The 23929-nt window shown below is 43.6% G+C and overlaps 1 protein-coding gene across 2 annotated transcripts in view; it reads right to left on the reverse strand.

Moving 5' to 3' along the window:
• The window catches only part of TBC1D22B (TBC1 domain family member 22B), a 78091-nt gene that overhangs the window by 18820 nt on the left and 35342 nt on the right, over nt 1-23929 (reverse strand). For both annotated transcript variants that reach the window (XM_041766900.1, XM_041766893.1), the window contains 5 exons: nt 23242-23356; nt 4493-4599; nt 3975-4050; nt 1285-1412; nt 916-1011 (listed from right to left, as the gene is read on the reverse strand). In XM_041766900.1, the coding sequence (XP_041622834.1) occupies nt 916-1011; nt 1285-1412; nt 3975-4050; nt 4493-4599; nt 23242-23356 (522 nt within the window). The remainder of the gene's footprint in view (nt 1-915; nt 1012-1284; nt 1413-3974; nt 4051-4492; nt 4600-23241; nt 23357-23929) is intronic.

Below are 23929 nucleotides of genomic sequence, written 5' to 3' on the forward strand. Positions count from 1 at the left end.
TTGGGTGGTCTCCCTGCTTCCACCTTTGTCCATACCTACAATCTACATAGAAGCCAGAGTGATCCTTTAAAAATATAAGTCAGATCATGTCCCTCCTCTGCTAAAGACATTCTTATGGCTCCTCTTCCATTCAAATAAAAGCCCAAACTTACAGTGGCTACAAAGTCCTCTGTGACCTGGGTCTCTTGTGATTCCTCTGGCCTTACATTTTCCTATTCTTCCTCTGGACCATTCTGCTTTAGGCCACACTGGCCACCACGATTCTGTAAATAGCCCAGGCACACTGCTGCCTTAAGGCCTTTGCACTGGCTGTTCCCTCTGCCTGGACACTCTTGTGCTGCAGATGTCCATGACTCTCTCAGCTTGCTTAAGCCTTTGCTCAGATGGCACCTTCTCAGTGAGCCTATCCTACTTTTTTTGAAATTGCAAACTGTCCCTTCCCTACCACCTAATAATTCCTTCATCTTGCTCTACTTAAAAAAAAAAAAAAAATTCTCATCACCTTCTAACATTCTGTTTAATTTACTATGTTCTTGCCTATTGTTAAGTCTCTTCCCAACTAGTGTGTAAGCTCTCTGGGAATAGGGATCTCTGTCTGATTTACTTTTCAATGTATCCTATGCCTCCAACCGTGCCTAGAACATGGCAGGCATTCAGCAAAGGCTTATCAATGAATGAATGAAATATCTCTTAGGCTGGCTTAACTGCTCTGCAGTATTTCAGGCCCTAAGACTCTTCACACTGCAGAATTCTGGGGCTGGCTGACTTGGCCATTCTGCCAACTAGGAGGGGCAACCTCTTCTGAGCAGCCTGTCTCCTTCCCTCTTCCCGGCCAGCCACCTGCCTTAGTGCCTTCTATCTGTACAGCCCCATGAGTGGGATAACTCCCCTCAGCCTGGGCTCCTGGCCACTTACCTGAAAGTCCTCCTCATCCAAGATCTCCTTTCTCCACTTGATCAAGAAGGCTGCACACACGTAGAGATGAAAATGGGAGAACCCTTCTGGTTCAGACTGGGGAGGGAAAAGACAGTTAGGTCTCCAGGCCCTGACAAGGAACTGGCTTTAGCCCTCTTGGTTCCAATCCTCCCGCAAGGTAGGCATACGGCACAGCACTCCTTCCATAGCTGGACACACAGAGGCCCGAGCAGACTGTGCAGAGGTCCTGCCCCGGAGACTAAGGCAGACACAGAAGTGGGAAGGAGGTGAAGGAACTTCTGAGCAGTACATCTGCCAGGGCGAGGAGCCTGGTGTCTCAGGGACAGCCTGGCATAGAGCACTTCATACCTGGTATGTGTCCCACAGACGGATGGTGCAGCGAAGGGGAAGCTCCCGCATGAGCAGGTTGTTCATCCAACGAAAGGCAAACTGTAGGTATTCGACCTCGTACCTCCTGAAGTGATTATGTACCTGCTCTGAAACAGGAGTGTCATTGGCCCCAAAAGCACAACCTAGAGGACTGGACCCTGACAGTCACATGATCCAAAAAGGCAGTTTCCATCTCTCTTTCCCCACTCCTCCTGGGGAAGCCAGGCACAGAAAGGCCACACTGGCATCTGACCATCCTTTGTGTTCGATGCCACCATCTCACAGTCACACTGTATGGTTAACGCAGCCCCACATGTAGTAAAACTAGCTTAACATCCATGGTGATGTTCTAGGTTCTTCCTTCACAGGCTTGCTCTTGCCATAAAGCAGTAGATGTGAGGCTCACTTGGCTGCTTGACCCTATTACTCTTCAGAGGAGGAGTCAGAATGGAGAAGAACCATGGGGGTCACCTTGGTCATCCTCCTGCCAGTGAGGACTTCTTCCTCAGCATCCCTGACAGACAGCAGCCAGCAGGGACTTAAACACTGCCAAAGAGGTTCACTGACTCAATTAAGGGCAGCCTCTCCCACTGATGTATTAAGTGATTCACCAGAGAGTGCTTCACCATATTCAGTAGGAACTGGCCCCTTCCTGACTCCCACCCTTAGTGTTTGTGTGGAACTCTGGGACAATCCCAAATCCACTGGATCCCTGTTCTACATGACATCCCTTTAAATAGTGCTTAATAGCATTAAAAAAATTATTATCCTCCTCAGTTTCCTAATCTATAAAATGTGGATAATCATTCATACCTACAAAGGTTTCAGGGAGGATAAAATGAGGAGACAAAAGTGCTTACAACAGCAGCTGGCATGTGGTAAATACATAAGATAATTTTTTGAAAGAATAATAACAATGGTTATTTCTGGGGAATAGAATTTAAGGAAGGGGGAGGATGTGTTACTTTTTATTTTTTATTTTTACAAATTGTTTTTAGTTTTTTTAATGTGCATTACTTCTATAATTCAATCAAACAATAAAGATACATACACTTATAAATCCCCTATCCTAAAATACTATGCCTTTACTTATCAGGTATTTGTGAGGGCAGAAAAAACAAGGATAGGGCAGACAGTGGCAGAAAGCACAGCACCTGCTCTCTGGAACCTGGGATGAGGGATGCAAGAGAGCTAGATGTGGGCTCTGTGCTGGGGCTAAGGGTGGGGTCAGGGTGATGAGACAAAGATCGAAAAACATCCTATGGAAAGATGTGCTAGAAACAACTGTAAATCAGCAAACAAGACAGGAAGACTGAAATCCTAAGTCAAAAAAGGAAGCTGGAGGGACACCTGGGTGGCTCAGTGGTTGAGTGTCTGCCTTTGGCTCAGGCATGACCCCAGGGTCCTGGGATTGAGTTGCACATTGGACTCCCTACCGGGAGCCTACTTCTCCCTCTACTTATGCTCTGCCTATGTCTCTGCCTCTCTCATGAATAAATAATTTTTTTTTATGAATAAATAATTTAAAAAAAAATCTTAAAAAAAAAAAAAGGAAGCCAGAATGAGTAGAATCCACCAGGGAAGGTTTTCAAGAAAAGAGAAGCTGGAGAAGAGAGAAAGATATGCAGTTTTCGTACAGGGAGTCAGATGGGGGGAAGGCAATGCTTTGGTGAAGCACAAGATCCACGATAGAAAGTCAGGAAATGAGATGTCTTAGTCATGTAGTATCTGGTGGAGTCATAAGAAAGCTTTACAACCTAACTAGTGCTACTAAGCCCACTTAACAGAAGACCTTGCTGTGGTGTTCTAGGCTATCATTATGAAGCTTAATTCTGACTTCTCTTTCTGGGTCTCAGTTTCTTCATCAGTAAGAAGTAGGGCCTCCCAAGTTGTCTTTTAGTTCTAGAGTTCATGATCCCAAGCCAGAGCCAAGGAATTACTGTGAGGCTTCAGCTCCTCAGAGCCACCCTGTTTCAGGAGGAGCCATGTCTCACTTCCTGCCTCCCCCCTCACCCAGCCCAAACTGGTCACAGGATGCAGTGGAAGAGGCCTGCTATGGGCCGGACTTGAGGAGTGTGCATCAAGCCCAGGAGTGACATCACCACATCAAGGCCAAGGTCAGACTAGAGCCTGATGCTTAAAGCAACGGAGAGCCATGAGAAGCTTCCAAGCAGGAGAGAGACATGACCAGAACAGTGCTTTAGAAAGATATGGTTGTGTGACAGAAAGTTTGCAAGAGGGAAGAGTATGGAGGAAGCTAGTCCTTCTAGGAGGAAGCTATAGAAGTCCAGGCGTGGCTGGACCAGCTGTGGCTAGGAAAATGGAGAAGAAAGGGTGTGGAATCTAGGAATCTGAAAAGAAAAAGAGGGAGGGAGGGAGTAGGGCTAAAAAAAGAAAAAAGAAAGAAAAAGAAAGGGTGAAGTGAAAAGAGATGCTGAAAGAGAACTGATAGAACTTGGTGACAGAAAACAAAAGAGAAAGAACTTGAGGTGCCAGCAGAGCTCCCCTTCCTCTTCCCACTGAGATGTGGAAGGACAAGGGTGTCGCCAACAGCACAGAGTGAGTTGGAGAGGGTGGTGGCGGACTGAGGAGAGGTCCCAGCAGCACTGCTGGCTTGTGTCAGAATCATACTGTGCTACTGCCAGAGAATTCCTCTTCTTCCAACCTACCATCAATCCGGCTGACAAGCTCTTCCAGCGCCTTGACCTTCTTCTGGATCCCTGGTTGTGCAAAGGTGTAGTTATCCTGCAAATGACATAGAGCCCAGGATGAACGGGGAGTCCAAAGTGTTGCTACCACTCTCAAGGTCACTGAAACACGTCTAAAAGCACAGGCTGTTTTTCCAAAGCTGCTACCAGCATTCTGAGGAACAAAAGGAAATCGGCAGAACAGCCAGCACAGGAAAGGCCTGGCAGAGCCTCACAATGTGGAAGCGAACCGCCTGGCTCGGGGTATATGGGAGAAAGGAGTGGCACACTCTGAGGACAAAGCCAGGGCAACACAGAGACCTCCTCAGAGTCCAGGTGACGCTAGACCTTTTGAAAGCTGTAAAGCTAACAAAAGAGGTGAAGATGGATGTACCAAAACGAGGTAGAGCCATGCTGGGTGGGGGACCCTGCAAGATGGAGGAAAGCAAGAAGGTACTCGAAGGCTTGTGGGGCAACCCACAAGGGCAGAACTGGCTCACCTGGATCCCATCTAGTAGTTTGCTCATGCACCAAAAGCTGTCGGCTTCAATGCTTCGAAGCATGTCCTGAGACAAATTGGTCACATCAAAGTTCTCCACATCCTCTTCTGTAAAACAAAAGGTGAAGAAAGTCCAGAGGTCTTCTCTAAAAAATGGAGAAAGACAGAGTTTGGTAACTTCAACAGTGTCCTTCCTAAGGTCAGGGGAGAGCCAGTCTAAGCTGATGCCAAGGAACAAGGGCATGCCTTCCTCCTTCCCTGGTCAGGTGGGCCAGCATTCCTAGGAAAGTTCTTGAGAATCTCATTACAAGATGGAACAGGCCACTTCTCCCATCAATTCCACTGGGCCAACATATCTTTTTCTCTTCTGCATTTGTTTATTTGGTTTTAGGAAAAGATACTTCAGGCCTTTGATTTTGGAAATTTAGTAAGTTGCCTGGCATACTCACACTTGTATGTAGTGAGAATGCTGGGATCATATGGCCCCCGTAGCTCATTTTAAAGACACAATCTCCATATTCTGAGAAGGCGGACCCACAGTCTCACCACTCAGAAGTGAAGATGAGTGTGTGAGGGCAGATAGCCTCCAAACCAGTGGGAGCTTCTGGGATTTAATTTTACTAATTTGATAGTTCCTACATGGGGTTATAAATCAGACTGAGAGGATACTCCAGAGAAAAGGGGTTCCATAGACAAATACAGTTGACAAATGGTGTCTTACATCTTCATCACGGAGATTCACAAAGATCATAGCATACAAAAGGACATGAGGAATTTTAACAAATTCTACACTAAGTAAATCTGTTTAACACTATTTATCCAGCACTTCCCAGGCTTCTTTAGCCACTGGACCTCTTTTTAAAGAGGACCATCTGTTAGCTTCTCAGGGAAACACCACACTAAGTAACTATAGTGAGAGGCAGTCTATCTGGTCTGAAATCCAAGTGGGGATGACATCAAGATCCTCTAGAAACCTGAAGAAGTAAAAGGCCATAGGAGGTTTCCTTCCTGCCACAGAAGTGGAAGTACTAAGAAAGGCTCTCCTTGCCCAACACAATAGGCCACCTCAACCCACAGGCCCCCGCGTGCCTTGCAGAGACCATGCGTGGAAATGTGCAGGCTTGAGTTCTCCTGCAGAAGCGGCTTTTCTCTTTAGTCCCACAGCTCTATTTTGAAAATAGAACATTCACTGCAGTCCTGGTGCTGCGGAGACACAGGCATCCGATGAAATGTATTCCGAATCCAGGCCTTTCATTTATGAGAATTATTATGAAGACCTACAACCGAACCCCCCTGGGACAATGCGTAACAATTCTTGGATTTTCATCCTGTATAAACAGCACTTTTTAATAGACATCAAGGGCTAGAAAAACCCTTTTAGGGAGGGTGGGATGCTGTGTAGAAAAACTATAATGCTAGCAACAAACTAAAAGCCTAACTCAAAGTACAGCCACAGTTAATACATGTAAAGTGATAACAATGGTGCCTGGCACACAGTAGGTATAATAGAGTTATTTCAAATGAAGTTTATTAGGAATTTGTAATGACACAGGAAAGCATGTCACAGTGTTAAGGGAAAAGAGCAAAATACAAAATTATTTATGGTATACTCTCAGCTACTGTACATACAATATTTATGTGTACTTATATAAGCAGAAAGGAAAGACAAAATATATCACAAGGTTTACAGTGTTTATTTCCTAGGTAGTAGGGATAAAAGATTTTTATTTTCTTTAAGCTTTACTAGACTTTTCAAAATTTCTACAATAACCATAATTTTTTATAGTCAAGGAAAAAATGTACACTCTTTTAGGAAAAAAGGGGCTACAATTGACTACACTTGCCTTTTATCACCAAACAGGAATAAAGATTTTGTAAACTAACACTAAGCTTGCAGAAACTAAGACTTCAGATAATATACAAAGGTCCACTTGAGAAATCACGTAAAAAAAAAAGCCTGCTAATAAATATCATCCCCTCCCCCCCCGCCCAACTTCAACTACTTACTATGTGCTGTATACAAACTATGAACTTAGTTAAATAATACTGAGCTCTAAGACCCGGTTCAGAATTTTCCTTTTTCTCTTTGCTTCATATTACATTTCTGAGATCCTCCCATGGATTCTGACCTACAGGTTCCACCAACCCACTCTCCGGGGCCAAGTGCAGGAGGAGAGTGCTATTTCCTCGAGTGACCGTGGCTGCTCAAACCACTGTCCTGAGCAGTAGCCCCCTATTAATGAGAAGAGGATTATTAAAAAAAAAAAAAAAACCTCTGAAACCCACAAGAAAGGCTCCAGACAAAAACCACTCCTGCTACTCCCACACACTTCCCAAATGAACAACCAGAACTCCATAGTAATTTGAGGAGTCTTTTCCAACTTGGGCATTCTACAGTTCCAGAATGTTGCAGTGGAAATGTAACTGGGAAGGGTAACAACAGAGAAAGAGCCCAGGTCCCCGAGAACAATGGGAATAAGCCCTGACAGCCTGTGTCAGACAGGATAGCATGTGGCTAAGAGTACAGACTCTGGAGGCAGACTCAAATCCTGGCTCTGTCACTCCTAGGTATGTGGTTTTGGGCAAATGACTTTACTTTGGTGCCTCAATGTCTCCTCGGTTAAGGTGGTAATATCTTATCAGCGTCATGGAATATTTTGAGGATTAAGTGAATTAATACATGAAATGTGCTAACAACAGTGCCTGGCACAAAATAAGCATTATGTAAATGTTAGCTAGTATTATTGTCATTAAAATGAGAAACAAACAACCTTCTATCTCTTTTAAGTGATAACAGTATTTACAGCAAAACCTAACTTAATTCCAACATATACCTTAAAAATAATTTTCAAAGCTTCCCATTTTCACCATTTGGTCTAAAGGAGGAAAATCTAACAACGTGAGGTCTTAAGTCAATATGATGCCACTCTCAGTAACTGTACCAATCCCAAATCTTGAGCTGTCCAGGGAGCAAAGGGACCAACAGACAAGACGCTGAGCCCTCTCTGGGGGCCCTGAGTCAGGGCCTCTTGTCTCCCTGTGTGCTGCCCTGATGCCTGGGCTGCCCATTAGCCCTTTGCTTTCACAGACAGTGGGATAGTTAAGCAGCCTTTCAGAGAGTGGGAGGAGAGTTTAGTTCTAGTACTCTGCCTGCTGGGAGGATAAAATTCACACATTCAGTCAAAAACTGTGAGCTGAGCGCACCAGCAAAAAGCAGCAGAGGAAGGGAGGCCCAAATGCTCTCTGAAGAGCTTAATTCAGCATAAACAGTCTGTTCAGAAGGATCATTAAACATTCCACTTGAGAAAATTCAACATATAATTGAAGCTGGAATGGGAAACCATGCCAGCAATGCAGTCCCGAATGAGGGCAGCGTCTTTGGTTGTCATTACAGAACATACAACAGCCAGGACTCAGACTGAAGGCAATGAGATTTTAAGGATATTTTTATGGCTATTTTAAAAGGCAAAGCATCCAAAAAGAGGAAACCCAAAAGCTCTTTGTAAGAATCAAATTGCCCACTCTGGGCTAAGAAGAACATGCCCATTTATCAGCTGATAAAACATACTTGAGCGGTGACTCTAGCCAGTGTTTATTTTTCTGAGAACTCCCAAGTCCTAGGCCTGAAATCAGCCTTGTTTATGTGTCAAATACTCCCCAACAGCTTTGGGAAGAACTAGTTCTGCTTAAACTGACAAGAGTAACTCGTCTTTTCCTCTTCGCTGTTCTAGGCACTTCCTGGGAACCATCTGTGATTGCAGGGCAATTTCTAGATTTTGTGAACTGTTGGGTCAGAATGATTCAGCCCAAATGGCGGGTAGGAGAGAGTTCAAGGCATCAGACTGCAGATAGCCTTTCTATTTCCCAAAGCCTCTGGTTTACCTAATTCCTGTCTTTATTTTTTTTAGGATTAGACAGGTAAGAATACCTTGCATAATGCTTTTCTGAACACAAAAACTGAGGAAAGAAAAAAATAAAATTTCGGCCACACATCTAAAGAACCTCATAAAATAAGACCTTAAAACGTCCCATCCAGGAAAAACACTACTTTAAGAAAAGTGTCAAGGACTTCATCTGACCACCTATATGTCATCATTTTTTTTAAAAGATTTTATTTATTTATTCATGAGAGAGAGAGAGAGACAGGCAGAGACACAGGCAGAGGGAGAAGCAGGCTCCATGCAGGGAGCCTGATGTGGAACTCGAACCCGGGACTCCAGGATCACGCCCTGGGCTGAAGGCAGGCACTAAACTGCTGAGCCATCCAGGGATCCCCATGTCATTATTTTTAAGTGATATATAAATGTAGCACCTGGGCGGCTCAGTTGGTTAAGCATCTGCATTTTCTTCTCCCTCTGCCCCTCCCTCTGCTCATGATTTCTCTTAAAAAAAAAAAAAAAAAGTATTATTGGGCACAACTCATTTGCATTTCTGGGCAAGTATATGATGGCAGCAGCCAAGATGAGGACACTACTGCAAACCCTAGTATAGAGAGGGTGGAGGGGCCCCTGGCTAATTCCTAGAAAGTCAAACAACCTGGCAGAGAAAGGAGAGTACAGAGAGTGGGTCTCCTCTGAGGAGAAGGTCAGAGGAAAGACTTCTTCTGAGGCTCCTACAGAGCAGAGGCCTGCAGGGAGGCAGTTCTGTTTCATGAGGACCACGCCACACACTGTGAGAGAGGAGGCATGCTGTCTCAAAGATGCAGAGAAGCAGCGACCAGGGAGCCCTTCCTGACACTGGGCTTGTCACTCAGTGTAGTGACTAAAAGACAACAATTGACTCAGAATGATACATGATCTCTGGCTATACCCCTACTCAGTGTGGAGTACACAGAGTATACATGCATCATGATACCCTGGTTAAAATTTTATTTAAAAACCAACATACCCAGGGACGCCTGAGTGGCTCAGTGGTTGAGGATATGCCTTCAGCTCAGGGTGTGATCCTGGGGTCCTGGGATTGAGTCCCACATTGGGCTCCCTCTGTGAAGCTTGCTTCTCCCTCTGCCTACGGCTCTGCCTCTTTCTGTGTCTCTCATGAATAAATAAATAAAATCTTAAAAAAAAAAAAACAAAACCCAACATACTCACCACATCTTCTCTATTTTCCTCAGGTTCCTGTATTACTTTTACAGCAAACATTCATGATTGCTGGTCAACTTAGCCTCTTGACACAGGTTGTAGGACCCTAGATTATATAAACCCAGACTATACGAGTACTCAGGTTAAAAGGACAAAAGAAGGGCCAAGTCCAGCACACACTTAACCTTCTAGGGCTTGTCCAAAGACCAGCCACAAGGGCAGGCTGCATGTCACCATGTGGATGTGAACAGGCTTGGGGAAGTCCAGGGCCCCCACTGTCAGCTGCTCAGGGGCTTTTCATCTAGGTGCAAACATCTTGCACATGTTAGCTATCACAATTTCTCTTCTGTTACCATTTCTCACTTATTTGAGGTCTGATGCCAGGGAGAAAGAGCAGGCAGGCAGGCATGCACGTGTCATTCAGCTTACTACCAGGGAGAGAGCAGGCTAAATCTTAAAATCCCAGAGATGATAAGCCACAACTTGCACCTGGAAGACTTCCCTCCTATGAAATCGGAAATCTAGCACGGGACATCCCATGAAGTGCACATACCACTCTTGAGTGTCAGGTGAAAGTGGTTCAGCTCAATGATGGCGGGGGGCAGTCTCCACATGTATGCGTGTTGCTGGGGAGAGCCTCACATATTCCTCAACTGCCTAGCCATACAAGGCTACTTCATCTACAAAGATGGGGCCAGGAAGCATCTGGAGGCGGGTGCTAAAAAAAAAATTCAGTATCAACTACACTCCCCAATTCCCTCCAAACCAATAGCATTAAAATAGAAAATGTAGTATCATTACTATATGATTTAATTTATATAAAGTGTAGAAACAGGCAAATATAATCAGGGTGCTAGAAGTTAGGGAAGTAGCTGCCTTTGAGGGAGGAGGGACTAGAAGCGAACCCAAGGGGACTTCTGGAGGGCTGGAGATGTTCCACGTCCTGATATAGATGCTAGTTATTTAGAGGAAACATATCAAGCTGTGCATGTATGAGATATGTATTTTTTTAAAGTATGTTATTCTTTAAAGTTTACTTTAAGAAGCAAACAAGGAATGCCCTCTTCAGCCTGTAATGAAAATCCGCCATTACTACAGAAGTTTGTCCGGGTTCACCCTTGGCCTCCACACCTCACTGGACAGGGGAGAACAGGATGGGCAGGCTGGATATCACACACAGAGAGTTGGATATGAGGTGGAAGAGGGGGCCTCCCAGGAACTCAGAGCAGGGGGCTGGAGTATCCATAGCAGCCCAGGACAAGATCTGGCTGTCGAGTCCCCGGTACCTGAGTACATGGGGAGTTCTTACCAACAACCCATTTTCTCTGAAAATCTGAGTGTTAACTATCAAAAAGTAACTGCATCCCCCACCCCCACCCCCAACCTCCTTCAGGACTTAGTGCAAACGTCCCCTCCTCAGTGTGACCCTGGCTCACTGTCCCGTTTGAGACCTGCTCCTGTTGCCACTCGTGCTGATAGGGCGTTGTCTCCACTTTTACCACTCCATAGCACTCATCACAGTCCGGCAAACACTATCTGTGTTTCTATTCATTGTCTGTTTCTGCTCATCAGAAGTTAGGCTCTATGAGGGATTTTTAAACATATAATTTATATATAATAGACTACACATAAGTACACAGTTCCTTTTTTTTGTAAGAGAGAGAGAGAGATCATGTGTGCAAGCAGGGGTCGGGGGGGAGGGCAGAGGAAGAGAGAGGATCTCAAGCAGACTCCATGCTCAGTACAGAGCCTGATGCAGGGCTCCATCTCATGACCCTGAGATCATGACTGGAGCAGAAATCAAGTCGTACACTCAACCGACTGAGTCACCCAGGTGCCCTCACAGTTCCATTTTGACCCATGTATACATCTGTGTAAAAGATGCCTCGTTCCATATAGAAAACATTTCCAGCACCCCAGAAATTTCTTAATGCCTCTTCCCAGTCAATCTCCCACCAGAGTCAAGCCCTGCCTTTATTTCTAGTGCCATGGACTATTTCTGAACTCCATTTAAATGGAATCATTTAATGTGTATTTTTTTGGTATCTGACTTCTTTTGCTCAACATAGTAATTTTGGGACAGTTTCTTCCACTCCATTGTGTTTATCAATAGCTTAGTCTTATTATTGCTTAGTATGAATCCAATGAGTTTTCCTGTTACCAGATATTTGGGTTGGTTCCAATTTTTGTCTATATGAATAAAGTTGCTATGAATATTCTTGTACAGTCTTTTGAAAACTAAGCTTTCATTTTCCTTGAATAAATACCTAGAAGACAGTGATTTGTGTCTGCCTGATTTACTTACAGTCACATCCCCAGTGCCTGGTACAGGCACTCCATGAATACTTGTGCTGTCCCTCCCTTAGAAGAGAGAAAACTTCTGGCTAACTCAGCACAGCATCAAAATATTGTAATTCACTGCCCTCTGGTGGCCAAGCCTAGCAAAGCCATCCTAGTCCCTGAATGTCTTACAAAGTTATAATGACATTTTCATTCTGTCATTAATCTAGACACATATGGAAGGCCTATTTTGGACATCAAGATAAAAGCACTGGGAATATAAAATATTTAAATACTCTCTGGTCGGGATCCCTGGGTGGCTCAGTGGTTTGCCGCCTGCCTTTGGCCCAGGGCATGATCCTGGAGTCTTGGGATCGAGTCCCACGTCGGGCTCCCGTCATGGAGCCTGCTTCTCCCTCCTCCTGTGTCTCTGCCTCTCTCTCTATGTCATAAATAAATAAATAAATAAATAAATAAATAAATAAATAAATAAATAAATAATCTTTAAAAAAAATACTCTCTGGTCTCAAAGAATCATATAATCTGGTGGCAGAGGGCAGCAGGACAACACAAACAATAACCAGTGTGGTAAAGTGCTACAAAAGAAATGTACAGGGTTATGGAAAGAGTGCTGTTGGGGTGGCCTGGGCAAGGGAGTGTGAAGGCTGGCTTCCTTTTGTAAAGGATGAATGAGGATTAGCCCAGGGGACAAGAAGGAGATGGTGCAGGATAGGCGTTAGTTTATGTCAATTTGGGACGGTGGAGTTTAAGGGGTGAGGAGGGGAAAAAAATGGGGGGGGCGGTGAGGAGGGAACAGATCCCATAAGGCCTTGTATGAGCTCGACAACCTGGCTGCTTGAACCTGTACATGATGGGATGTTCCTAAAGGGTTTTAAGGAGAGGAGCTACATGGGCAAGTCTGTGTTTGAATGGTGTGTACGGTGGATTTCAAAGAGGATAAAACCAGAGAAGGGAACACACGCGTAGCCATTTCAGCGATCCAGGCTTGACCTAGGGCAGTCACAGAAGAATGAAGAGGGAAGCAGATTCAAAAAACATTTAGAACATAAAGTCATCAGACCTTTGTAATTGATTGGATATAGAAGACCAAGACTCATGCACAATTCTTAGCATTTCTGACTTAGGAGTCAGGAAATGTTGCCAACTGAGAGAAAAGAGTGACTGGATGTGGGGAGAAAAGATGGCTTTGTTAGTATGACTCTCGAGTGACTGGACTCCCGAGTGAAACACGGAGTCTGAGAAGCCTTTGGGCAGCAAAAATTACAGGCTGTCCACAAATAACTGTTCCCCTCTACTTCTTGGTGAAAGGACCTCTAAAGGGTACTTGGCCACCCAGGATTCCAGCCTCATTTGCAGCTAGGTATAGCCATATGACTTAGTGCAGACAAAAGAGATTCAAATCCAAGCACCATACACAACTTTGGGAAATGTCCTTAAATGGAAAGTGTATGCTTTTCTTCCTTTCCTCCTCCATACTGGATGGAATACAGACATGATGGCTGGAGCACAAATAGCTATCTTGGATCACAAGAAGAAAACCACAGGCTGAAAATGGTAGAACAAGGCAGAGGAGACTGGGTCCCTGATATCTTAGGGCAACATATAAGCCCTGAACTACTGACCTCTCAACTTTTAATGTGAGAGAAGTAAACTTTTCTACCTTCCTTAAGATACTAATATGTGGGGTCCCAGTCACGTGTAGCCACATTAGCCCTAACTGATCATCTACGACGTATCTAAGTGGAAATGTCACACAGGGAACTGGACTCGTAAGTCAGAGGTCTGAGAAAGCCTTCCTTCTGGGAGTTCCATTGCAATGGTGCTTCTGAAAACATCATGCTTCCGGTAAGATGGGAAATGAAAATCCTACTATACTGCTTCAAACAGAAGAGAACAGGAAGAGTTATTTGATACTGTTTCATTTTGTACTAACAGAAACCACCAGACACCCCTCTGTTTTTGAAAACAAGACAGGTCATAAGTGCTGCTCTTCTACACGATTTCTTCATATGTATCACTTAAATAGTTGCTATTAAGCAATTTATTTTGATGATGACTACTACACTATCAGTCATACTGGACCTTAATATGTTTCTAGTTAGATCAACAATATCATCTAAGCCCAAAAATTCTCATAGATGAGAGTCTGGAGGTACTCCAGTCTTGGGAGTCAGAGGCCAGAGACTGTCTCCTTTAGCACCGTCACCCTGGGCCCAGGCACAGCTGCCTTATCCACAGATGACCCACTTCTACATGAGCAGCTGGCTTCAGCAGATAAAGAAGCTGCCTGGGGGCCAGGCTAGCTATAGACAACTTCTCTGTGAACTCAAAAGGAGTCACTTTTACAACAAACATGACACACTAGATAAGGAAGATCGGGCGCTAATTTATAGAAGTCACAGAGGTGTTACAAGACAGACAGGGGAGGAGATACAAGAGAGGCTTTGATAGAGTAGATCCTCCACACTACAGTAGTTCAGTGAGATGGGGTGACAGGGTAAGGTTACTTGGTGAGACCTGCCCAGGATGACAAGGGCACCAGTCTGGCTTATCCCACAGGCAAAGGATGCCTGAGGCCTCCGGAGTAGGGAGTGTCATAACAAAAGCCTTTACAGCAGCTCCTTATTAGGATATGATACCATTGGAAAAGAGGAGAAAAGCAGTATTATTATCCAGACTAGAGAATTCTTCTCCCCCACCCCTCCTTTTTATTTATTTATTTGTTTGTTTGTTTATTTATTTATTTATTTTTATTTATATTTTTAAAAAGATTTTATTTATTCATGACAGACACAGAGAGAGAGACAGAGAGAGAGAGAGAGAGAGGCAGAGACACAGGCAGAGGGAGAAGCAGGCTCCACACAGGGAGCCCGACGTGGGACTCGATCCCGGGTCTCCAGGATTATACCCCGGGCTGAAGGCAGCGCCAAACCCCTGGGCCATCAGGGCTGCCGAACCCCTCCTTTTTAAAAGTGTAAGCTCTATGCCCAACGTGGGGCCTAAACTCATGACCCTGAGATCAAGAGTCACGTGCTTGACTGACTGAGTCAGCCAGGAACCCCAATAATTTTCCTTGAAGGCCACAAACAATGTATCTCTGTTTAAGAAAGATCTTGAGGCTGGGGAGAAGTCTGAATGCCTTATTTCTTTAAAACTTAATTTATATCCCTCAATTGATAAATACATAAATAAAATGTGGCATATCCATGCAATGGAATATTTGACCATAAAAAGGAATGAAGTACTGACAGATATTACAACATGGATGAACTTCGAAAATGTGTTAAGTGACAGAAGCAAGGCATGAAAGATCACATACTGTAAGATTCCATTTATATAAAATGTCCAGAAAAGGTAAACTCATAAAGACAAAGTAGATGAGCAATTGCTTAGGGGTAGAGGGGATGGGAAGCTTGGGGGTGATGGCTAAGGGATACACAGTTTCTTCTGGGGGTGATGAAATGTTCTGAATGTCTGAATGGACTATGGTGATAGTTACACAACTCTCTTTACTAAAAACTAGTGAATTGCACACTTTAATGGGTGAATTATATGGTATATGAATTCATCTCAATACAGATAATACAACAAAAAAGCTCACAAAACTTCACTTACAGGGCGCGCCTGGGTGGCTCAGGTGGGTGGACATTTGCCTTCAGCTTGGGTCATGATCCTGGGGTCCTAGGATTGAGTCCTGCATCGGGCTCCCTGCTCAGTGGGGACTCTGCTTCTCCCTCCCTCTCCTGCTGCTTGTGCTCTCTCTCACTCTCAAATATATATATAAAATCTTTTTTAAAAAAACAAAAACAAAACTTCACTTATAAATTAATTTACTATAACTCCAATAAAAATTCTAAAAGGTTCCCACTTTCTAAATTTGGCAAGTTCTTTTTTTTTTTTTTTAGATTTTATTTATTTATTAGAGACACACACACACACACAGAGACAGAGAGAGAGAGACAGGCAGAAGGAGAAGCAGGCTCCACGCAGGAAGCCCGACGCAGGACTTGATCCCGGGTCTCCAGGATCACGCCCTGGACTGAAGGTGGCGCTGAACCACTGAGCCACCCGGGTTGCCCGGCAAGTTGATTCTAAGTTCACGTGGTGGGCAGAAGAAATGAACAGACATTTCTCCAAAGAAGACAGATGGCTAACAGAACATGAAAAGATGCTTAACATCACTCACCATCAGGGAAATACAAATCAAAACTGCAATGAAACATTACCTCACACCTGGCAGAATGGCTAAAATTAACATAAGAAACAACAAGTGTTGGCAAGGATGTGGAGAGAAAGGAACACTTACACTGTTGGTGAGAATGCAAAATGGTGCAACCACTGTGGAAAACAGTACGGAGGTGCCTCAAAAAATTAAAACTAGAACTACTCTATGATTCAGGCAGAAATCACACTACTCAGTATTTACCCAAAGAATACAAAAATAGAAAATAGGAAGTATACATGCACCCCTACGTTTACAGTAGCATTATTTACAATAGCCTAGATATGGAAGCAGCCCAAGGTGTCCACGAACAGATGAGTAGATAAAGATGTGGTATATATACACAACAGAATATTACTCAGCCAAAAGAAAGGATGAAATCTTGCCATTTGCAATGACGTGGATAGAGTTAGAGGGTATTATGCTCAGTGAAATAAGTCAGACAGAAAAAGACTAATACCATATGATTTTACTCATATGTGGAATTTAAGAAACAAACAAAAAAAATGAGCAAAGGGAAAGAAAGAGAATGAAGGGCAAACCAAGAAACAGACTCTTAACTCTAGAGAATACACTGATGGTGACCAGAGGGGAGAGGATGGAGGGGATGGGTGAAACAGGTAATGGGGATTGAGGAGAGCACTTTGTGATGAGCACCAGCTGATGTGTGAAGTGCTGAATCACTACATTGTACACCTGAAACTAATATTACTCTGTATGTCAATGGAATTCAAAATAAAATTTAAAAAAAGAAAAAGGTAGAAACATAAAAATAAAATAAAGTTCATGTGGAAGAAGAGCCAAGACAAGTTTTAAAAAGGATGATGAATGGGCCCTGGAATAATGATAAAAACACACTATAAAGCTCAAAATCCCAAGCTGTTGTGCTACTTGCATAGAAATGGAGATAAATGGAAGAGAATAAAGAAGTAGAGCCATATAAATAAAGGAATTAATATTATATTATGAAGAGGGAAGTCATAGCAGCAAAGAAAGGACGGTTATTTATAAATGGTGCTGAAATAATGAACCATTCAGATCCACAGAAACTTTAATCTCAACCCTCACCATACAGGAAAACAAATTAGTTATGAAATTTTACAAGCGAAATGTAAAAACAAACCCACAAGAGTATAGGAAAAAACATGGAAGACTATTTTCATAATACTGGGGTGGGGACGGAAAGACTTCCTAAGCAAGATACTGAATCCCAAAACCACCAAGGACGCCTCCTACAGGTCAACTTGCCAAGACTGGTTTACTTGTCATTTGCGGAGCTCTCCACTAGAGGGCAGGGCTCGCACCTGTCGGCTTAGCCTCTCACTGGGGTACCCGGCAGGGGCTCATGAGCAGAATGGGCAGATTTGACTACGTAAAAATTAGTTCTATATAAGGAGACACAATAAACAGAGGTAAAATACAAATGATGGTCTTGGAGCAAAACGATACTAGGCTGAACTATATAAAATTCCCGTTGTGGGGGTAAGGGTCAAAACGGCTGAAAATTTCGTGTGGTATGACCTAATATTTTTAACACATATAAGATAAAGGATGAATATATCTAATCTACAAAAAGTTCTTGCAAAACAACAAGACCAAAAGTCCAGCAGGAGAAGAGGGTAAAGGATTTGAACCAGCAGATCACAAAGAGACAAACGCTAATACATACACATAAGAACAGATAAACAACCTCACTCACTCATGAGCAAGTGGTACAAACACTGAAACACAAACCATGGCTTATTTGCCAGATTGGGAAACAGAATTAGATCGAGGTATCTAGTTTTGCTATGGATGTGGAGAAAAGTGCACCCACACATTAGTGGTTAGGGTATAAACTGGTATAAACTTTTCTGGAATGTGATTTAATAGTACCTATTTGGCATGCTTTTCGGACTAGCAATTTCACTTCTGGGACTCTCCTTCAGAGAAATACATTTGTTTGTTTTTAAGATTTTATTTTTAAGTAATCTCTACACCCAATGTGGGACTTGAACTCATAACCCCAAGATTCATGCTCCTCCAACTAAGCCAATCAGGCACCCTGGGAAAAATATGTATTATTTTAATAGAAACACAGAGAAAATATATACTAGGGTATTCAAAATATGTACAATGTTTTATTATTTTTAAAAGATTTTATTTATTTATTCATGAAAGACACATAGAGAGAGAGAGAGAGAGAGGCAGAGGGAGAAGCAGGCTCCATGTCGGGAGCCTGATGTGGGACTCGATCCCGGGACTCCAGGACCACACCCTGGGCCAAAGGCAGGCGCTAAATCACTAAGCCACCCAGGGATCCCCTACAATATTATTTTTTAAAATATTTTTTATTTCTTTATTTGAGAGGGGGGGGGGAGAGGAAAAAAGAGAGAGAGAGAGAGAAAGAGAAAAAGAGAGAGAGAATGAGCAGAGGCAGAGGAAGGAGACTCCCAGCTGAGTGGGGAGCCCAATGCAGGGCTCAATCCCAGGACCCCAGGATCGTGACCTGAGCCGAAGGGAGACGCTTAATTGACTGAGTTGTCCAGGTGCCCCTGTACCATATTATTTGTAATAGCTAAAAACTGTAGACAACTTAAATGTCTTTTTAGAGAAGGATTGTTAAATAAACTGTAGTGAAGTCAGTTGTTATGGAAACAAATGTCATTGCTGAAAATGATGAAATAGATCTGTATGTCCAGATTAGAAAGCTGGTCATAATTTTTTTTTTTTTTACTGAAAACAAGCAAGATATAGTATGGATAGTTGGGGCACCTGGCTGGCTCAGCTGGTAGAGCACACGACTCTTGATCTCAGGGTTGTGAGTTCAAGCCCCACATTCGGTATAGAGATTACTTAAATAAAAAATCTTTGAAAAGAAGTATGGATAGTTTAAACTCATTTTTTCCAAACACAATAAAAAAAACTATGTACAGTACACACAGGAAAAGGTCTAGAAGAATACACACCAGACCAGGGTGGGAGGTAGGGGTGAATAATTACACTTCTATACATACATACATACATACATATATATTTATTTAAGAGAGAGCTAGCATGAGCACATACGAGTGTGCAGGGAGAGGCAGAAGAAGAGAGAGAATCCCAAGCAGATTCCATGCCTAGTGCAGAACCGCACCCAGGGCTCCAATCTCACCACCCTGAGATTATGACCTGAGCCAAAATCAAGACGGACACTCATTCAACAGAGCTACTCAGGAGCCTTCTGTTTTGATTTTTTTAATGAGCATATACTTCTTCTATCCCAATTTTTTTTTTTTTTTAAAGGCAAGGAGCAGTAAGAAATGTACTGCCTGCTTTGGAGCACAGAATGGAGTAGCAGAACCGTTAGAAGTCCAAGAACAGGGATCTAAGTTGAAACACCACCAAGTCATATAAACAGGACAGGCATTAAGGTCAAAAGACCTGGGCCTGAGTCTAGAAAGCTTATTAAATCTTTGAGCCTTGGATTTCTCACTTGTAAATTGAGCGAATACATCTACCTTTTTTTTTTTTTTTTTAAATTTTTATTTATTTATGATAGTCACAGAGAGAGAGAGAGAGAGGCAGAGACACAGGCAGAGGGAGAAGCAGGCTCCATGCACCGGGAGCCCGACGTGGGATTCGATCCCGGGTCTCCAGGATCGCGCCCTGGGCCAAAGGCAGGCGCCAAACCGCTGCGCCACCCAGGGATCCCCGAATACATCTACCTTAAAGAGGTATTAGGACCTACTGAATGAAATACAATATGTCAAACTGCTTTACAAAATGATAAAATGCTTTAAGAGTTAGGATATTATCACTGGTTGGCATGGCCAAGCCCCAGGTTGAAAACCAGAAAAACAAGGGCTAAAGCTACAGACTCCTAAGGGGAAAAAGAGGGATGGGAAGTGATAGAGAGATTTAAGAGACATGTCAATGAATTAGAATGTGTGGACCCAATCTGCACCCTGATTCAAGCCAACTATTAAATATGAGAATCAGAAAAATTTGAATGCTGAGTGTATATTATTAGATTATACTAAGGAGCTATTATAACTGTTTAGCTGTAATACAGAATTGTGGGTGTGGGTTTCTTTAATCACTGTCTTCTAGAGGTACACACAGAAATATTTATGGATGAAATGATATGATGTGAATGGACAGAGGTATAGATGAAACAAGACTGGCTGGTGAAGCTGGGTGAGAGATATGGAGATTTGTGGTAATTTTTTCTATTTTTACATGTTTGAAACTTTACCTAAAGTTTTTATAAAAAATGAATGGACCCCGGGGCACCTGGGTGGCTCAGTGGGTTAAGTGTCTGGTTCAGGGCAGGTCATGATCCTGGGGTCCTGGGATGGAGCCCTGAGTTGGGCTCCCTGCTCAACAGGAAGTCTGCTTCTCTCTCTCCCTCTGCCTCTGTCCCTCCCTCCTGCTCCTGCTCTCTCTCTCAAATAAATAAATAAAATCTTAAAAAAAAAAAAAGAAAAAAAAGAAAAGAATGGACCCCACCTTCCTCAGCCTAGGAGGAGGTACCAAGACCTTTCTGAAGTCTGTTGCAGAAGTAAAGCTGGGGACAGCCTTGCCAAGACTGGCCCCAAGGAAGGGTGGAGAAGCCCATGCTTTACTGTGTAAACAGTGTAGGTCAGCAGGTGGGGCTGACAAATACAAAGATCAGGATGCAGTCCTATGTCTACCAAAGAAAGACACGGTGGGACAGCCCGGGTGGCTCAGCGGTTTAGCGCCACGTTCAGCCCAGGGCCTGTTCCTGGAGACCTGGGATCGAGTCCCACGTCGGGCTTCGTGCATGGAGCCTGCTTCTCCCTCTGCCTGTGTCTCTGCCTCTCTCTTTGTTTCTGTCATGAATAATAAATATAAGTAAATAAAGCTTATATTAAAAAAAAAAAAAAAGACACGGTGCTTGGTGGGACCAACAGAGTTGGGCCTACAGAAAGAAAACTTGGTACAAACTATAAATGGCAGCTAACAGGATAATTAAATATCCAATTAGAACTGCAGCTGCTGCAGATTATCTTTAACTGACTTAATACTGTTACCAAGATTTCATGCCAGCATTTATACTTCAACTGTAGATTAGTGAATGAATTAATACCTTCTTGGACTCATCCTTTAATACTACTTCAGAAAAGTGCTATTGCAAGAAGCAACCCCCAAAATCCAACAGATCAGCTGCAGTGCTCTTAATAAAGTTAAACACAGAGAATTAAACTGCTTCCGAAAGCTGACCTATTAATGTGAAGAGAAAATGAAAAGTCCTCTAGCAAAAGCTTTATTTATATGCTTTTGGTAGCCACATTCTAATTAGTCTTTCTTTGCTTAGGATCCTCTGATCAAGTGGGTAAGAGTGACCTTACACCCAGTTCTGCCCTAGTTGCTGCCACTAAGGGGACAAGGAATGGTGTCATTAGGTTACCTTACTTTTCAGAGACTGCATCATTCTTAAAAGACCAAAACACCAGCCATTGAGCCCCATAAGAATATAATGAGTGGGACGGATCAAGTGAGAGAGTTTTATTTATTTATTTATTTTAATTTTTATTTATTTTACGATAGTCACACACAGAGAGAGAGAGAGAGAGAGAGAGAGAGGGGGGGGGGGGCAGAGACACAGGCAGAGGGAGAAGCAGGCTCCATGCACCGGGAGCCCGACGTGGGACTCGATCCCGGATCTCCAGGATCGCGCCCTGGGCCAAAGGCAGGCGCCAAACCGCTGTGCCACCCAGGGATCCCGTGAGAGAGTTTTATACCCTCACCCTCCAAGGAGCTCTACTCTGGTCTACTTCTCATTACCCTCCTACCCTCTCTCACTAGCTTCCTCCAAAACCCACAATAATCCACCCACTCAAGGGCCTACAGAAAAGGGTTCTAGTCCTCACTGTGCCACCAATAAGGAGGGCACAGGATAACCCTCATAATGGGTTATGAAGCAGGACACCTCATACATAACCCAGCAGTGAAATAAGGGGATTAGATGGTGTTCTGAGACCCCCTCCAACGTTCTGATTCCCCCATGAACACCCCTATAACTGGCTGAGAGAACCAACATGACATTTGAGTTTTCCTGTCAATCTCTAAGCACAAGCAGTTAAAGAACCAAAAGGAGAAGAGGAGGACCCTCAACTCCTTTTAAGACTCTGCAATTCAGGCCTGGCCATTGGAGGAGGCTTGCAACTTAAGAAAAGCCTGCTACTATGATATCCAATCTATCCAAAGTGACACAAACCAGGGCACCTGAGTGGTTCACTCATCAAGCACCTGCCTTCGGATCAGATCATGATCTCAGGGTCCTGGAATCAAGCTCCACATCTGGCTCCCTGGTCAATGGGGAGCCTGCTTCTCCCTCTCCTCCCCACTCTGGGCACTCGCTTTCTCTCTCACTCAAATAAATAAATAAAATCTTAAAAAAAAAAAAAGTGACAAAACCCTAACAGGGTAAGAGGCGAAGGAGGAGGGGAGAAATCAAGGTCCTGGAGCTCTCCTTGGCCTCTTCCACTATCTCCAAGGTGAGCTTGATTCTGGTGCCACCACTTTTCCTCCTCTATACGGCCACATCCTGCTGTTAAGATACAGCATTTGAACTCATGTGTGAAGACCTGATGTCTAAAATTCCAATCTAAAATTCCAGCTTTCATGCATGAAGGCCTGTGTTTTTTTTTTTTTTTTTTTTTAGTTTTTATTTATTTATGATAGTCACAGAGAGAGAGAGAGAGGCAGAGACACAGGCAGAGGGAGAAGCAGGCTCCATGCACCGGGAGCCCGACGTGGGATTTGATCCCGGGTCTCCAGGATCGCGCCCTGGGCCAAAGGCAAGCGCTAAACCGCTGTGCCACCCAGGGATCCCGAAGGCCTGTGTTTGAGACAAGTTCAAAATAACTCTAAAATGACCTCTAATAAAGCATCAAACCATCTGTTTATGGCAAAACATAAAGGTATCAACTTGGACATTCTGTAACAAAGCAGGTCCTTTCTGGGTGAGATCTGTGGCCATCTCAAGAGAGAAATTCCAGGCTGCTACTGCTGTCAAAACAGGTTTAGCTGTAAATTCGAAGGCCACGATCTCTTTTTAAGCAAGACATGCCTACTGGCTGTACTCTTGGGAAAGACAAACAGACCACAGATAAGAAAGAGAAATAGTTTGTTCAACTTGGTACTCATGCTTCTTACCCACATATTCTGAGAGGAAGACGACAAAGAACGGAGTGACCAGGTCATTAATTCCCTGGACATACCCACTGGCAGGGTGTCGGATGGCCCAAATAAATAGAATTCTTTCGAAGATCTAGGAAAATGAGAAAGAAGACATGACTGTTAAATCACAGGGAGACTCCCTCCCTCCATTTGCCTACCTCAGGGACATGGCCAAAAGTTTAGGAAATTCTAAAACTGCTGGGGGACAAAGGAAGTACATAAAAATGCAGAAAGTTTCTAAGATACTTGTTTTTAAGCAGGGGTAGAGAGTTTTCCCTTTGTTTCTCTTTGCAGTATGTAGTCCCTGGGATATAAAATTGGGAAAAGGGAAGGACAGTGACACAAATATCTTAGGAGAAAGTCTGCTACAGAGGTCACTAACCCAGGCCACCACACTCTCATCTGTACATTAACTGGTTTTCAATCTCCAGAAGTAAGACAGTGGGTCACCTAAGTTCTGATACCTTTTCTGAATCTTTTTTTATCATCACCAGATGTGGGGAGGAAACACCTTCTCCACCACACTCTCCTTTCTCCCTGCTGAGACAGAAAGAAATGGAGACCTCACTTTACTTCTAGCCCAGCCTGACTGGGAGCCAGTGACTGACTGTCAATGCAGGAAGTCACTTCATGTGTCAGGATGCAATCCAGACACTCGATGAGG

The sequence above is a fragment of the Vulpes lagopus genome, chromosome 1 (assembly GCF_018345385.1).
Source record: "Vulpes lagopus strain Blue_001 chromosome 1, ASM1834538v1, whole genome shotgun sequence".
NCBI lineage: Eukaryota > Metazoa > Chordata > Mammalia > Carnivora > Canidae > Vulpes > Vulpes lagopus.